At 45.3% G+C, this 16,388-nt stretch overlaps 1 protein-coding gene across 3 annotated transcripts in view; it reads left to right on the forward strand.

Annotated features, from left to right (window-relative positions):
• rhobtb3 (Rho related BTB domain containing 3) overlaps positions 1-16,388 on the forward strand; it is a 130,947-nt gene that overhangs the window by 76,591 nt on the left and 37,968 nt on the right. For all 3 annotated transcript variants that reach the window (XM_078565482.1, XM_078565499.1, XM_078565491.1), the window contains exons 5-6: positions 7,291-7,396; positions 9,929-10,294. In XM_078565482.1, coding sequence (XP_078421608.1) covers positions 7,291-7,396; positions 9,929-10,294 — 472 coding nt within the window. The remainder of the gene's footprint in view (positions 1-7,290; positions 7,397-9,928; positions 10,295-16,388) is intronic.

Raw genomic sequence — 16,388 nt, forward strand, 5'->3', positions numbered from 1 at the left:
GCTAATGTTGGTTCCCTCACCACCTGCTGCAGACCTGGCAGGGAACCCCCTTCAGCTTCAGGGTGGAGCCCAATAGAATGAAGTGCCCTTCAGGATCTTAAGTGGCCAACATCGGGCTTCCCCACGATTGAGGTCCCTATTCCCACCCACTGAGACCTTCATTGCCACCAGCAGGAGCTGTGGCTGGTGGTGGACTGCACCCTCCAGAGGTCCAAGATTATCGTGGGACCCCAGACCAAAAGTGAGTGAAGGCAGGATGGGGGTTTCGGGGTGGGGGGTCACAGGAGGTGGGAGGGGGATCGGAGGCAAAGGGAGAGAGGTGACTTTCAGTGGCCAAACCCTGCCCGAAGCCAAGTCCCTCAATCAGGCACAGGGTGCCAGACTCTGAGGGACCCCTCCCTTGGGAGACCACAGGCAAACCTGACAGGGTTTGCTGGGTGACCTTCTGAGGGCTCGGGAAAGCTTTGTGGTCCCCATTTAATCCCTGAGCCACCAGTAAATTACAATGGCCTCAGAGATAATAGGTGTCAATGGACTCATTAATGAGGCTAACTGACAACCCCTGTTTCTGGCTGCGAATCCCGCGTCAGCCCCTTCTGTCCTCACGCTCACTCGGGGGAGGTATTGCTGCTGTGATGGGCGGCTTTAAGTTTATCCTGTACCTTTTGACACAAAATAGGGCCATCCTCTTTTGGTGCACATTTTTCTGCATCAAAGGGAACAGTGTTGCCCATGTGCTTTGGTCAGGTATTGTGATCATTTACCCCACATTTCTACTTGCACCACAACTTTCTAGTTAATGGCAAGCAGTAACCTATTATAACAACTTCTTCACTATGTAAAACAGCTCTTTTTACCCAAGATAAAAATTACACAACATACAATAAATTGAAACTAAATCACATCTGGGGTTCACCATAGGTCACCAGAAGAACCAATATAGTTTTAAAATTTCAAAGTTCTTTTCTAAATTCACTGGTCAAACAGCCACTAATACAACCCCATCAGGCATTGCTTCCTCAATTTTTTTCCCTTTATTTGGTCATATTGGTAATGTGATTCCAAGTTCAAATGCTCCAATTGTTGATAGTCGCATCAGCACATCTCCAAGCATTAGTCTTTATCAACATGCACTTTGCTTAATGACAATATTGAGCTTTATCACTGGTTTGAGAAACATCATAAAGATAACAATGTTACTAATTATACAAATCTATTTTTAAAGGAGTGATAATGAGGCACTTGGAAACTCCTTATTATCAGAGTCAACATAAACTGGTGAAAGGGAAATTGTGTTTGACAAATGAGTTTTTTGAGAGTGTAACTACTGGGTGGACAAGGAGGAACCAGTGGATGTAATGTGTGTGGATTTTTTAAAAAGCATTTAGAACCATAGAGCCCTAGAAAAGTTACAGTGCCGAAAGAGGCCATTCAGCCTATCATGTTTGTACTGGCCAGAAAAAGTTGAAAAAGAAACTTGATGCTCATTTTAAACCTACTTTCCAGCACCTGGTCTGTAGCCTTGCAGGTAACAGCACTTCCGGTGCAGATCCAGGTACATTTTAAATGTGTTGAGCATTTCCTCCTCAACCATCAATTCAGACAGTGAATTCCAGACGCCCACCACCCTCTGGGTGAAAAAGTTTGTCCTCCTGTCCCCCTCTAATCCTTCTACTAATTATCTTAAATCTATGCCCCTGGCAATTGACACCTCAGCTAGGGGAAACAAGTCTTTCCTGTCTACCCTATCTAGGCCCCCCATCATTTAGTACACCTCAATTTAGTCACCCCTCAGCCTCCTCTGTTCTAAGGAAAACAACCCTTGCCTATCCAAAAATAGAAAAGAGGTGAAATATTTTCTATCTTTTCTATCCTTTCTATTTTTACTTAGTTCTGTTGAAGAGTCATATGGACTCGAAACGTTAACTGTGTTCCTCTCTGCAGATGCTGCCAGACCTGCTGAGTTTTTCCAGGTATTTTTGTTTTTGTTTTGGATTTCCAGCATCCGCAGTTTTTTGCTTTTACCTTGCCTATCCAATCTTTCCTCATAGCTGCAATTTTCAAGACCTGGCAGCATTCTTATAAATCTTCTCTGTATTCTCTCCAGAGCAATTATGTCCTTCCTATAATGTGGTGACCAGAACTGTGCACAAAGTTCCATCTGTGGCCTAACCAGCGTTTTATATAGTTCCATCATTACATCCCTGCTTTTGTATTCAATTCCTCGTCCAATAAAGAAAGCATTCCATAACCTTTCTTTACCACCTTATCCACCTGCACTGCCACCTTCAGGGATATGTGGACATGCACTCCAAGATCTCTCATTTCCTCAACCTCTCTCAATATCCTCCTGTTTATTGAGTATTCCCTTGCTTTGTTTGCCCTCCCCAAATGCATTACCTCACACTTTTCTAGATTGAATTCCATTTGCCACTTTTCTGCCCACTCAATCAAAGCATTGATATAATTCTGGAGACAGCTATCCTCTTCACTGTCAACTACGCAGCCAATTTTTGTGTCATCTGCAAATTTCCCAATCATGCCTCCCACATTTAAGTCCAAATCATTAATATATACAACAAACCGCAAAGACCCAACACTGAGCCCTGTGGAACACCATGGAAACTGTTTTCCACTCACAAAAACATCCAGTGACCATTACCCTTTGTTTCCTGTTGCTGAGCCACTTTTGGATCCATCTTGCCACCTTCCCCTGTATGCCATGGATTCTCACTTTTCTGACCAGTCTGTCATGTGGCACCTTGTCAAATGCCTTACTAAAATCCATGTAGACAACATCCACTGCAATACCCTCATCAATCCTCCTTGTAACTTCCTCAAAAAATTCTATTGGCCAGGATTTTGACGTCGGCGTGCGGGGGCAGGCCCGGCACGCCGACATGTAAAATGACGTGTGTTGATGTCAGGCGTGCATCATTTAGATATTACGTTCAGCGGACACGCACTGGAGACGGCTGTGCACCCGCCGAACTGTCAACGGCCTATTAAGGCCATTAAAAAACCATTTAAAGTAGTTATCAACGCTGCCTGTCCAACCTTAAGGTTGGCGGGCAGGCGAAGAGCCCAAGCGGCCTTCGCATTTTTCAGGAAACCTCATTCACGGGCGAGATGATGTCACAATGTTGGCATTTACTATCTGATGTAGAAAATTGCTCACTAAGGTAAAAGCAAAATACTGTGATGCTGGAAATCTGAAACAAAAACAGAAAATGCTGGCAAAACTCAGCAGGTCTATCAGCATCTGTGGAGAGAGAAACAGAGTTAACGTTTCGAGTCCATATGACTCTTCTTCAAAATTGTCCAGGTGTATCCAATCCACAAAAATGCAAGATAGATCCAATTCAGCAAATTATTGTCTCATCCTACATCGTCTTATCTTCTCATCATTCCAACAATTGTGACTGCACTTCAACAAGTATAAGGGATGTCCTGTAGTCATGAAGGGCACTATATAAATGCAAGTCAGTCTTTTTTCTCCCAATCATGAAATGATGAAATGTATTGTCAAATGGCACTTACCTTCCAGTAACCTGCTGAACGATGCTGAATTTGGATTCTGCTATGAACATTTGGCTTCAGAGCTCATTACAACCTGATTCAAACATGGGCCTGGAGCTGAATTGCATTCAAGGTAATGTTTTACCAAGGGTGGTACCAAGGAGTCCTAGTAAAACTGAAGTTAATGGGCATCAGGAAGAATAATCTCTGGTGGCTGGAGTCATACCTAGCACAAAGGAGGATGGTTGTGGCTGTTGCAGGCCAATTCTGCAGAACATTGCAGAAAGTGTTCCTGAGGCCTTTATCCAAGGCCCAACTACTTTCAGCTGCTTCATCAATGACTTGCCCTCTATTATAAAGTCAGAAGTAGGGCTGTTCACTGATATTGCACAGTTCAGCTCCATTTGGAATTCCTCAGGTAACTAAACAGTCCATGCCACATTCAAAAAGATCTGGACGTTAGAAATTTGGCCATTCAAAGTGCCAGTAACATCAATGCCAGGCAATGTCCACAAAACAGAACCTAACTATCTAATTTTGACATTCAATTCCATTACCATTGCTGAGCCCCCTACAAGCAACATCCCGGGGGTTACCATTGACTAGACATTGACCAGCCACAGACATGGAGCAGTTTAAAGGCTGGGTGCCCTGGGGTTAGCGTCACTTCTGGAATCCCAAAGTCTCTCCCAAGACATGATGTCAAGAGCATGATGTAATACTCTCCACTTGACATAATGGCTGTAGCCCAGACTCAAGAAACTCAACGTTATCCAAGACAAAGCAATCTGTTTGTTTGGTACTTCATTCATTTGCTAAAACCTCCACCACCTGGCATATTGTGGCTGTGGTGTGTACTATCTACAGGATGCATAGCAGCAGCTTGACAATACTTCTTTGGCAGCCGCACCCAAACCCATAGCCTCCTAAATGGTCAAGGACAGCAGATGTATATGAATACCATCACCTGGAAGCCAAACATGATCCTACTTCTCGAGCAATTAGGGGTGGGCAATAAATACTGGCCTTACCGGCTATGCCCACAACCCATGAATGATGGACATGTACTACCATTCCTTCAACATCACCAAGGAAAAATCCTGCACCTCCCTACCCAGTAGCATTGTGCAAGCATCTTCAGCACACTTCAAGAAGAAAGCCCACCACCAGTTCAAAGACGAGGAAAGGGCCTGTATCACCCACATCCCAAGAATGAATTAAAAAAAACAAACAAACAATTGTAAAATTGTCATTAGAGAGGATGTTGCGATGAGGATAGCAATTGATGATAATGGTGCAGTGGAACCTGGTCAAAAACAGTGCATCCTTTGATGTTGAAAAATCCTGTTGGAACAGGTAAACCAAAGGAGGATGCCCCTAATATGGACTACACTCCTGTAGAAGTACAGGTGCAAACTGCATGGTTTCTAACTCATGATAATCTGGTTCAACATCTGTGAAAACTCAGACATTGGTTTGAGCTTCAGTTATTTTCAATAATCTTAGTAAAATAATCTAAGTAACCCTGCTTTTGTATGAATAGTTGTTTGACTGACAATATAGTCAAATGACAATAATAGTTTAATCCCTTTCTCAGCCAGATTCATTCTGTGCTTTTCAGGCTTATTTTATAGTGATATTGCACATATTTAAATGATTCTTGGACAAACACTTATGTAGATACCAGCAGTTAGTTTCCAGCATCCCAACTGCTGGATATAAGGTTACAATCTCACTCTATACCTGAAGAATTTTGATCAATACAGACATGGGTCATTGAACATTGAAAGAGAGATGAGTTCCTAACGTTGAGAAAATTCATTTTTTAAGAATTCATTCTTGGGATATGAACATTGGTGGCAAAACCAACATTTACTGCCCATCCCTTATTGCCCTTGAGAAAGTAGTGGTGAGCCACCTTTTTGAATTGCTGCAGCCCATGTGGTATAGGTACCCAAAGTGCTGTTGCAGAGAGAGTTCTAGGATTACGACCCGGTGATAGTGAAGGAACAGCAATATATTTCCAAGTCGGAATGTTGTGTGACTTGGATTGGAACTTGCTGTTGGTGGTGTTTCCATGCATCTGCTGTCCTTGTTCTTCTAGGTAATAGAGGTCGCAGGTTTAGAAGGTGTTGTCGAAGGAACTTTGTGGAGTTGCTGCAGTGCTTCTCGAGTGTTGCTGGAACTGCACTGAAACAGGCAAGTGGGGAATATTTCATCATTCTCCTGATTTGTGCCTTATAGATGAAGAACAGATTTTGTGGAATCAGGAAGTGAGTTGCTCATCATAGAATTCCCAGCCTCTGAACTGTTCTTGTGTCAAAATATTTATTTTGTTGGTCCCAAGTAAGTTTCTAGACAATGGCTACCCCCAAGGTGTTGATGGCGGAAGATTCAGCAATGGTAATACTATTGAATGTCAAGGGGAGATGGTTAGATTCGCTCTTATTGGCGATGGTCAATGCTGGCACTTGTGGCACGAATGACACTCACCACTTACCAGCCCAAGCCTAAATGTTGTCCAGGTCTTGCTCCATATGGGCACGGGCTACTTTAGTATCTGAGGAGTCATGAATGGTGCTAAACATTGTGCAATCATCAGTGAATATCCCCACTTCTGATCTTCGGATGGAGGAAAGGTCATTGACGAAGAAGCTGAAGATGATTGGGCCTAGGAGACTACCTTGAGGAACTCCTGCAGCGACGTCCTGGGGTTGAAATGACTGGCCTCCAAAAACCATAACACCTTCCTTTGTGCTAGGTATGACTCCAACCTGGAGAGTTTTCCTCTGATTCCCATTAACTTCAATTTTGCTAGAGTTCCTTGATGCCACACTCGGTCAAATGCTGCCTTGATGTCAAGGGCAGACACCCTCACCCCATTTCTGGAATTCAGCTCTTTTATCCATGTTTGGACTTAGGCCTTAATGAGATCAGAGCTAAGTGGAGCCCGAACTGAGCAGTGGTGAGGTTATTTCTGATTTACTGCCAGTTTATAGTACAGTCAATGACATTTTCCATCACTTTGCTGATGATTGAGAGAATACTGATTTGTGGATGTTAATTTTCCACATTTTCGGGTAGATGCTACTGTTGTAACTGTAACTGGCTACAGCTTGGCTAGAGGTGTGACTAGTTCTGGGGCACAAGCCTTCACTACTACTACTGGGATGAAGGGTGGAATTTTACAACCCCTCCTACCAGCAGGAACTTCTGGTCCCACCGAAGTCATTGGAGTTTTGAATGAATTGCATTTCTGGCCTCGCCCCCATTGCAATGGGGCGGTAAAATTTCATTGTCTATTGCCAGGGTCCTTAGCCTTTGCTTATTCTAGTGCATTCATCCATTTCCTGATATCATGTGGAGTGAATTGAATTGACCAAAGACTGGCATCTGTGATGCTGGGGAGCTCAGGAGGAGGCCGAGATGGATCATCCACTTAGTTCTTCTGGCTGAAGCTTCTGAGGAAACTATCATATTTAGCTTTAAATAATGATTTGGCATGGGAAGACTTTTCTCTGACTTTGCATGAGAGGAATCCTGTCCAAAATCCCCAAATATGAAGAGTAAAGCAAAGCACTTTTTCTTTTTGGTGCTGGAAAACAACCAGATAAACTCAACAGTTATATAACATGCAGTTTTCATACTGCCCAAGAAAACTGCAGCTGTACCACCTGCAAATTACTTTTCATTTAAGTGTGAATCTCTTTCTGCATCCATCTGGATTTTTAAATTCTGATAACTGTGCTCTTGCTATGTACAATTTTGCAGTTGGAATATTTTATCATTCAGTGCTTGAAGCAGAAGTCTTCTCAGAAGAAAAAGAAAAGGGGCAGCAGACCCCACATAATCCCACCGCCTAGACTTAGAGAGCCAGGTAAGAATAGATAAGGGAAGGAGTCCTGTGATGGGGATATGGAAAACGGCAAATTATTCCATTGTTTGTCATATGCTCCAGGAAAACTTAAGTTATTAATATCAAAGGTTCTGTAACTAATGGTATTCCATCAATAAATTGAATGGTCACCTTAGAATGAGCTCAACAATGGGAATAGGGACAGCGGGACAGAATAATACCTATTTCTGGAAGTTGGCTATAAATCCAATCTCTATTGATAGAATGAAACTTTCCTTTTTCAATTGGCTGTAAGGATCCTAGTGAACTAGAATGGTTAATGCACAGAAGGAGGCCATTTGACCCATCGAGTTCTTACTATCTTTATAGGTCCAGAGCACATAGCTGTCTATTATTTGGCAATTAATGATTTAGTTAACACGTTAGTTGACATGTTTGCATAATATTCTATTGCTTGATGCAGTTTTGCTCAGGAATACCCAAACAGATGGATATAGTTGATCAATAGGAGGTGCTTTGCAAAGGTTAGGGTATTGGGTGAAGTTTCTTCTATCCATGATTTTAAGAAACAATATCAGTGTAAGTACAGAATGAAAATCCTATTTTGTGGTCATGACAATTTTTTTGATAAAATTGTTGACAGAGGAAATTTTCCCACAATGTAGGGGAAGTGAAAAGAGCTTAGGCCACAGAAGCAGCTGAAGTATCTGAAGTGGAGCAGGCCCAGTATCTGCTTAGCTTTGCAATATTGAGTTTCACAGAGGGAGTTTAAAGCAGGTGTGGGTCTCTGTATTTGCCAATGTAAAGGTCCTTATGCCTGTTTCAAGCAGCTGCCAGGGACATTGAAAAATGGCTCAATCTATTATCACTTTCAGGAATCCTTTTACATGGGATGTTGGTTCCTGAAATAAAAACAGAAAATTCTGGAAATACTCAGTATGTCTTGCAGTATCTGTTGAGATGGAAACAGAGTTAACGTTTTGAGTTGAATATGGTTCTTCTTCAGAATGTGGGCTGTTTGAGATTGTGGGACTATGAAATGGGAGGCTGTGGAGGGAAGATCTCCAGTGGAGATGAGGTCAGTGACAGTCCTGGAAACAATCGCATGATGTTCGGTGGTGGGGTCATGGTCTAGGGGGAGGTAGGAAGAAGTGTCTGAGAGTTGGTGCTCACCCTTCTGCACGGTAGAGATCGGTATGCAGCTCTACCCTTGTCAGCAGGTTTGACAACAATTTCGGAGTTAGATCTGAGAGAACGGAATGCAACAAATTCAGTGGGAAACCAGTTAGACTGAGTGAGGAAAGCAGAGAAATTATGATGGCCAATGTCATGCCAACAGTTCAATGAAAAGATCAAGAGCGGGCAAGTGGCTGGACGGAGGGGTCGAGGTAGAGGGAGAATACTGGAGGCGAATGAAAGAGTCAGCTGGTCGGGGGGGAGACTCCTGGCCAAAGAAGTGAGCACAGAGGCAAAGGCAATGGGAGAAGAGCTCAATATCGTCCGAACTTCAAATTCATTGAGATGGAGTGTAAGGGGATAAATCTGAGTCCGTTGCTAAGTACAGTATAGGGACAGGTGAAAGGTTATAGTGGATATGGCAAGAGGTGGGTTTAGAAGAAGGGCTGTGATCAGAGGGAGGTGAATGGGGAAGAGAGATCTGGAGGGCCATCGGTACTCATGAGTTGTTGGAGCTTGTGTTCCTTATAACCTGAAAGGAAGAAAAAAGTGTTAAAGTGTCGGTTGATACGAAGGATGAAATGAAACTTTGGACCAGGACAGCTTTGGGATAGGGTGAATCAGTGCTGTTGGAGAGAGCAGTGGAGTGTGTACATGTCGCGGCGCATAGCACTGGGTGTGGATCTCAGGATGCAGAGAGAACAGCAGTCCAAGGAACATTGTATGTCTCGGAGACACCTGTAATTGTGGGTAGATTCAAAACATGAAGGATGGAAGTTCAGTTGAAATCCACATGGAATAAGTCGGAGCCAGAGACAGTTATTGAGGAAGGAGATGTGGTTGTGAAAGAATTTTGGTAGACAGCTAATCAAACACCAGGAGGGAAATGGAAAGCAATGAAGGTGAACAAGGTAAAAGTGACAAACGGAAATCCTGTTGAAGAGAAGAGCAGATCTTCTTCAAGGTAGACATTCCTGGAAAAGAAGTGGCAGTGAATTAAACACAGTTGGTCCCTGAAATTGGTTCCTGAATGTTTCACACTCAAATTTCTACCCTAAGAAATCTGGCTTATAAGCTAAGATAGACGTCCATATTTCTTTTTCAAGAAAAATGTGAAGATTTAAATAAAATAACTGTGCAGAATTTCTGGGTGGAGATCTTAGTATGCAATGGTGGCAAGTCATCAATCTATATATAAGTTATCTAACTTTATGTAAAAGAGACATACATTGTGGTATTGGGGCTTGAAATTATACACATATTAAATGGTTCACTTACCAATTAAAACATGAACAAAATATCTTACTAAGTTTCTGTTATATGCATATTTTTGGTTTTGTGCCGAAGTTGGTTATTGTCTCTTGTTCTTCTTTCTAGTCAAACTACCCTGTTTAAAGATTGAAGAATCCCAGTATCATCGTGACTTGCTGAACCTATACTACAGCTCTTTGTGTACAGATGTGGTGTTTTCTTCCAAGGATGGACAAGAGGTGGCTAGAGCTCACAGGGTTGTGCTGTGCAATGCAAGCCAAATCTTCATGTTCCTATTTGGTGTGGAGGTTGCCAGTGATCCTGGTGAATTACCTATGAAGATTGCTCACAATCTGTTTACAATAGACGAAAGGGACATTGCGTTGAACTCCAGCCAAGCTTTACTTCATAACAGCCAGCCAGTAAGGGTCATCATTTTAGACTCACTGCTCTGTGCCTGCTACTCAGAGGTCTTGAAGTTCATTTACACAGGTATAGAACCTGTACCGCGGAGGACTTAAGACGCAGTGTTCCATCCTGGAAGTTATAGTTATACTGTATATTTTTGCAGTGTATAAATTATTTTCTCAAATAAGTTTCTGGGGCAGGTATATAGTCCCTAAAGTCATAGGTTTGAATCCTGGAAAAATGATTACATTTTAATATATGAATCAGCAAACAGTGATCGGTTAGAATTCTAATATTTCAATTGCGTCCTAACTGATAGGATGAAAGTCAATCCTGTCACTAATATGTAGCAATCAGCCTCCTGATGTGTGCTGCTGATGCCCAGCTTTACCAATTGCCACTACCCTCCATGACTATTGCTTATTACTATTCCCATAGAGACTGATAACTTTTAAAAAAAGATATTTGAATTTCTAACGACTGACTGAAAGGATCACATGACAAGATTTCAAGTAAAAGTAACCCTGACTAACCACTCATTAGTAGGCAATTTACACTACAGAAAAGATCCCCATGTGACTTTTAACATTGCTGACAATCCCATGCCATGGTCATACTTGACACTATCCCTTAAATTGAAAGTTTATTCTCCCAGAACCAGTCCAAAACTATTCTCTGCTCCTGGGGCCTGCTTCCTTTTTGCTTTCCCAGTCGGGTAACTTCTAGTCCCAGAACTGCCTTGCATTGTGATTCCTTCCCTCTAGTCCAAGCTAGGAGAATCTTCCAGCACTTTAAATCCTCACAAACTCAGTCTCTTCAATCTGAGCACAAGCGTCCACCTGTGTTTTGCATGGTGAACAGTCAGCATTTTCTCTGCTTCAGGTGCAGGACTGACTGCCTCTATCTCTTCCTCCCTGCCTCTCAGATGGCTGCTGACTAACCAGTGTCGGTGATTTTCAGGGATATCTTGGAAACCCTGTAACCTGATACTACAGTGGCTTGCTATGGACCCTTCCTTTCCAAGGCCTATCCCCATGGCATTGTGAATCCATGGGCCTTATATCCAGGTAGAAATGCTAATTAGCTATCCTCTAGTCCCCAACTCCACTCTTTCTTGGAATTACACAGACAGTTCAAGGTATAGCTTGTTTATAAAAGTAAATAATCCTAACTCCACCTTGTGAGACTTGAAGACTAAGGGATGGATTTTCAGAGTTGGGGAGACTTCGTAGACCTTTAAAAATGGTGGGAAGGACCCGGATGTAGAAGTACCACGCCAATTTTTGACAGATCTGATTTTTGCTAACAGGGGAAGGGGGTGGAACATGACTCATACAGGAGGGAAACCTGAACTCAGCAGGGCCATTTAAACTTAGTGCTGACTTCAAACAGATCCCATTTTCAATGTTGTAGGGCCTGTTGTACTTTTGCAGTGTGAAAGTCACAAATTGATGGAGTAGATGTAAACGCTTTTGAAGGGGACACTGAAACAGACCTTATCCAGTGTCATGATCTGAAGTTTTTTTAAGTCCCCAGTTCTTTAAGCATGAGAAAATAGCCTGAAGCTATCAGTGAGAGTTAAAAAACACCTCTGCTGGAGTTCTTTGATTGACAGGGCATCTGGTGTAGGTTAGAAAGAAAAGTTACCATCTAGTCATGCAATTTTAATAGAGTTCTTTGTTGACATTTCCTAATGTCAGAATGCTTGGCTGAGTTTCAAATGATCTCAGCAGGGGCTTCTGAGTTCATAGTTGACAGTTTAAAAGGTTATTAAAGAGTTAACTGTCTTTGATGTGGGCTTTGAATAGAAGTTTGTTTTTATAAGAGATTGAACACTTGAGATTTAAAAGCTTTGAATAGGCTTTATGAATGGGAACTTTTTCATTAACAAGTGTGTATGAGTGAGAATTGTTTAGATTGTTAGAAGTTTGTTTTTCATCTACACATGGCTCCTGAGGTCTGCCCATGGTGGATACTGGGTGAGTGGCTATGGAGGTGGCGTGGAGATATGAGGTGGTTTGGGGCGTATGAGTGGGCATGGGGGGATTGGTGGGGGGCATGGGTTGGCATGGCAGGGCCCTGGGTGGGTGGCATGGGAGTTTGAAGGGTGAGGGCTAGAGGGCTTAACAGCTTCTAAAACAACTGGAACAAAGTCCAGCGTACCCGTGTGGGCACCAAGGATCAGCTTCTGGGCTCACTGGGCCCAAATTTATCCCGCCCCTTCCTTCTTGGATCAAAAAATTGGGTCTGAAGGGTCCCTTTTAACCGAGGCAGATCTGCCGAGTTGGGCAAGTTCCTGACTTGAACTCTCTACCTTGGTAGCAAAAATCCAGACCTACCCATGGTCAGCATAACTGCTCTTAACATTGTCTACAGGTGTGAACATCTAGCACCTTCTTCCCAGTAAAACAAGTTAGGCCCCCTTTAACCTGTAACAACCAAGACTTGCTGTCGGGCAGAATTCAGAGCAGGTCACATGACCCCCTTCATTCCTCCATTTTAACCTTAAAGAGACAGTCTTAAATCATAACAATCTTATAAACTCTGTATTTGTAGCATGCTGAGCTGTCCAATTGCACATTAGCAACCTTTATGTTGAAACATATTCCACCCACATCTCTACCTCATCCTCATCACTGCTCAAGCCCTCACCCTTTCCGACTCCTGACTTGAATTCCCAATACTCGCTTCATCATTAGCCACTATCACTTGCCCTCTAGAATTCTCTTCCTAAACGCATCCATCTTGCTACACCTCTCTTTCATCTTCAAATTCTCCTTAAAACCTCCCTCTCTAGCTATGGGCGTAATCATCTTCAAATTCTCCTTAAAACCTCCCTCTCTAGCTATGGGCGTAATCATCTTCAAATTCTCCTTAAAACCTCCCTCTCTAGCTATGGGCGTAATCATCTTCAAATTCTCCTTAAAACCTCCCTCTCTAACTATGGGTGTAATCATCCCAGGTTTGCACTAAGTGTGGTAGTGGGCGGGAAAAAGAACGCTTTTCCCAGCAGCCGCAATGGCAACTTTTCACACCGCATCATCCCAATCCCGCCTCATTAATCATGCATTCCTGGAAAACACACCGTTGCGATGGCAGGCTGGCTCTTATTCGCCGGCCATACCATCACCTTGCCGCTTCCTCACTTCGGGCGCTATATTTAAAATGCAGCCGCGTGCACACCTCTCAGTGCTTCCAGCCCAGGGCTGCTGCAAAGAAGACATGGCCTCGAAAGGCAAGAAGGCTGCAGCCCCCTGGTTTAGTGACGCATCCCTTGAGCTACGACGCCATGGAGGCCCGCTGTGATGTCCTCTACCCCTGTTCTGGACAAAGACCAGCAAGCAAGGTCACCAATCCAGCATGGGAGGTCATGGCAGCTGTGGTCATTGCCAATGCCCTGCAAAAGAGGACAGCCACCCAGTGCTGTAAGAGGATGAATGGTCCCATCTGTTCAGTCAGGATAAGTCACTCAATCTCATCACTCTCAACTCACAAACTCATCACACATCCACAGGGATCTCACACCTCAAGGGACAATACCACTGAATCTCACACTCACCCTCACATCTTCCTCAGGCTCATATCCTCTGGAGCTCACGTCCTTATCCTATCCATGGCTCCACTCACCACACAAACATTCCATGCAGTGCCATGTGTCCTGCTCACACTCTCTCCATCTGTTTTCATGCAGGAGAAGCTGGCTCACATCAGCAGGGAGAGGTCCCAGACCCGTCAGCACGATGGCCCACGTTAGGCGCCTCACTCACTTTGAGCAGTGGGCCATTGTGCTGACTGGTGAGGACATGGACCGTGCCTGCAGTGACAGTGAGGTCGGCAGAGAACACCCTTGTGAGGATACTGCACCACATCATCCCTCTCTCAATGCAACTGTGAGTGCTCTCTCTCCTGCTTTTGACCCTCCTCCCATGCACAGACTATCTCTACTTTGGTTCACAGGGAGCTCTGCCAAGCAACCGACACCCTCAGCCAGTCCCTCAGCTCCATCCAGGTTCTCACCTCCAGCCAAGGGCTCCTCCCCCATTGAAGAGCTGGAAATAAGCAGCCTGGAAGACCCGTCACCGCGCTTACCCACACCCTCCACCAGCGCAGAGACACACACCTTGGTGGGACCTAGATCTAGAGCAGGCTCGGGTTAACAATTTGGTGGTCACCGCACGGACACATGTCCGCAGCAGGGGAGGCAGGTTTAGCCGAGCTCCCCAGCACTCGGAAGACTGCTGGGGATCAGGCATCTGTGAGGTCCGAGTCAGGTGACGAGTCTCTGGATTCAGCCTTCCAACTCATCCTGGAGAGTCAGCAGAAGGTGGGGGAAATTACATTAAGCTGTTGGCAGACAGAGTGGCACGTGAGTCAGAGGAGTGCTTCCGTCTGCTCTCTGATGAACTGCTGTCCACATGTGTGTATGGAGTTTCTCCATGGGAAGAATGGAGACTGGTCCAGCTGAACGAAGAGGTGCAGACCCGCACTCCATCGCGGTAGCCATGGATGAGTTCCCGCAATGGCAATGTGAGAGAGAACCAGGGCACCTCGACGTCCTTCCAGGTGCTCCTTCCCTTCGAGGAGTCAGGCCAGGGCCCTGGGGAACCCAAAGGGAGGAGGAGTGGCAGCTGGACATCCCTGGTCATCCACTCAGGAATCTCAGAGTCTGTCCTCTCCCTGTCAATCCCCTTTGCCTGTGACCTCCTCAACCTCATCCTTTGTCACCGCAGAGGGAGCAGTTGGCCCACAGGAGGACAGGCAAAGCGAGCTGGAGCCCCCAAGGCCTCAGCTCTCCAGAAGACTCACGCCAAAGTCATCAGAGGCAATAGAGCCAACCATTGCACAGCCTGTCTCCACTCCTGCTGCGGATGTCAGGGCAGCACCTAGAAACCTAAGGCGTAAAACAATAAAGAATTTCTGATCACAGTTGGTTGCATGGGTTAACACATTTTGTCACTTTACAACCTGAAAATATATTCACTTTCACTGAATAATGTGTAATGGTGTCTTTCAGCTTCACTTACAGGCTTCGCGAGCCCTTCCCCTGCATCCCCCTCCCCTGCCCCCCAGCCCACTAGCAGTTCAGCTACATGCAGCCAGCCCACGAGTGATTCTGGAGGGAGATGTTGTGCATGGCAGGGCCTTTTAGACCCTCGTGCAAGCACTGTTCCACGCTCACGGATCCTTCACCCATCACACTCATCTCAATGTCCTGTTCATTTTGAATGCTGCCTGCTGGGGTTCGCTTTCAGTTGTCCATCTGAGCCGACCTGCATCTCCACCCACCCACTGATCACACTCCCATGCAGCACCTGTTCTCGCCCACCACGTATCACTTTTGATTTTACAAGCATGGTGGTGGTAGAGTTTTTCTTGAGGTCACCTATCCCCCCCACAACCACTCTCCTCCACCCATCACCCATTTCCTTTACCCCATCACTGTCGACCCCCCTGGCATCACTTTCCACCTCCCCACCATCACTTACCAGCCACAACCCAATGTCCAGGTGAACCTGCACATTCCCTTCCTTCCCAGAAATTCTACCCCCATCCACATTAACCTCCCCGACCTCCTCCTTCCCACCCCCAGGGTCCGTGCCTGCCTCCCAGTCCCCACCAACAACCCTCGACATCCCTTCTACTGCTATCGTGGCACCTTCATCCTCCCACCCTACCATCTCACTCTGCCCGTGGTCATTCTCACCATTCCCTCCTACGATGTCCACCCTCAGTTCACACACCAGGAGGCAGTCATCGACTCTACAGACCCCTCCCTTGAATATTCACCTGGACATTGACCCCCTTCCCCACCAGACTCCTTCCATCCCCCCGCCTCCAGACTCCTTCCCCCTGCCCCTGGACTCCTTCCGCCCCCCCCACTGCCCCCTGACTCCTCCCCCCACCAGACTCCTTCCCCCATGCGTTCTCCTTCCCCTACCTGGACTCCTTCCCACCACCCCCTGGACACTTTCCGCCCCCTGGACTCCATCGCTCCTTGGAACTCCTTTCCCCCTTGGAGCTCCTCCCCGCTTAGTCCTCCCCCCTTCCTGACTCCTTCATCTACCCTTATTCTTACCCCTCTCCGGACTCCTTCCACCAGCCTTACTCCTTCCCCCTTCCCGATTCCTTCCTCCAGCCTTACTTTTTCCTCTACCCTTACCCCTTCCCCTCTCAGGGC

Source organism: Cetorhinus maximus, chromosome 2 (assembly GCF_964194155.1).
Source record: "Cetorhinus maximus chromosome 2, sCetMax3.hap1.1, whole genome shotgun sequence".
Lineage (NCBI taxonomy): Eukaryota > Metazoa > Chordata > Chondrichthyes > Lamniformes > Cetorhinidae > Cetorhinus > Cetorhinus maximus.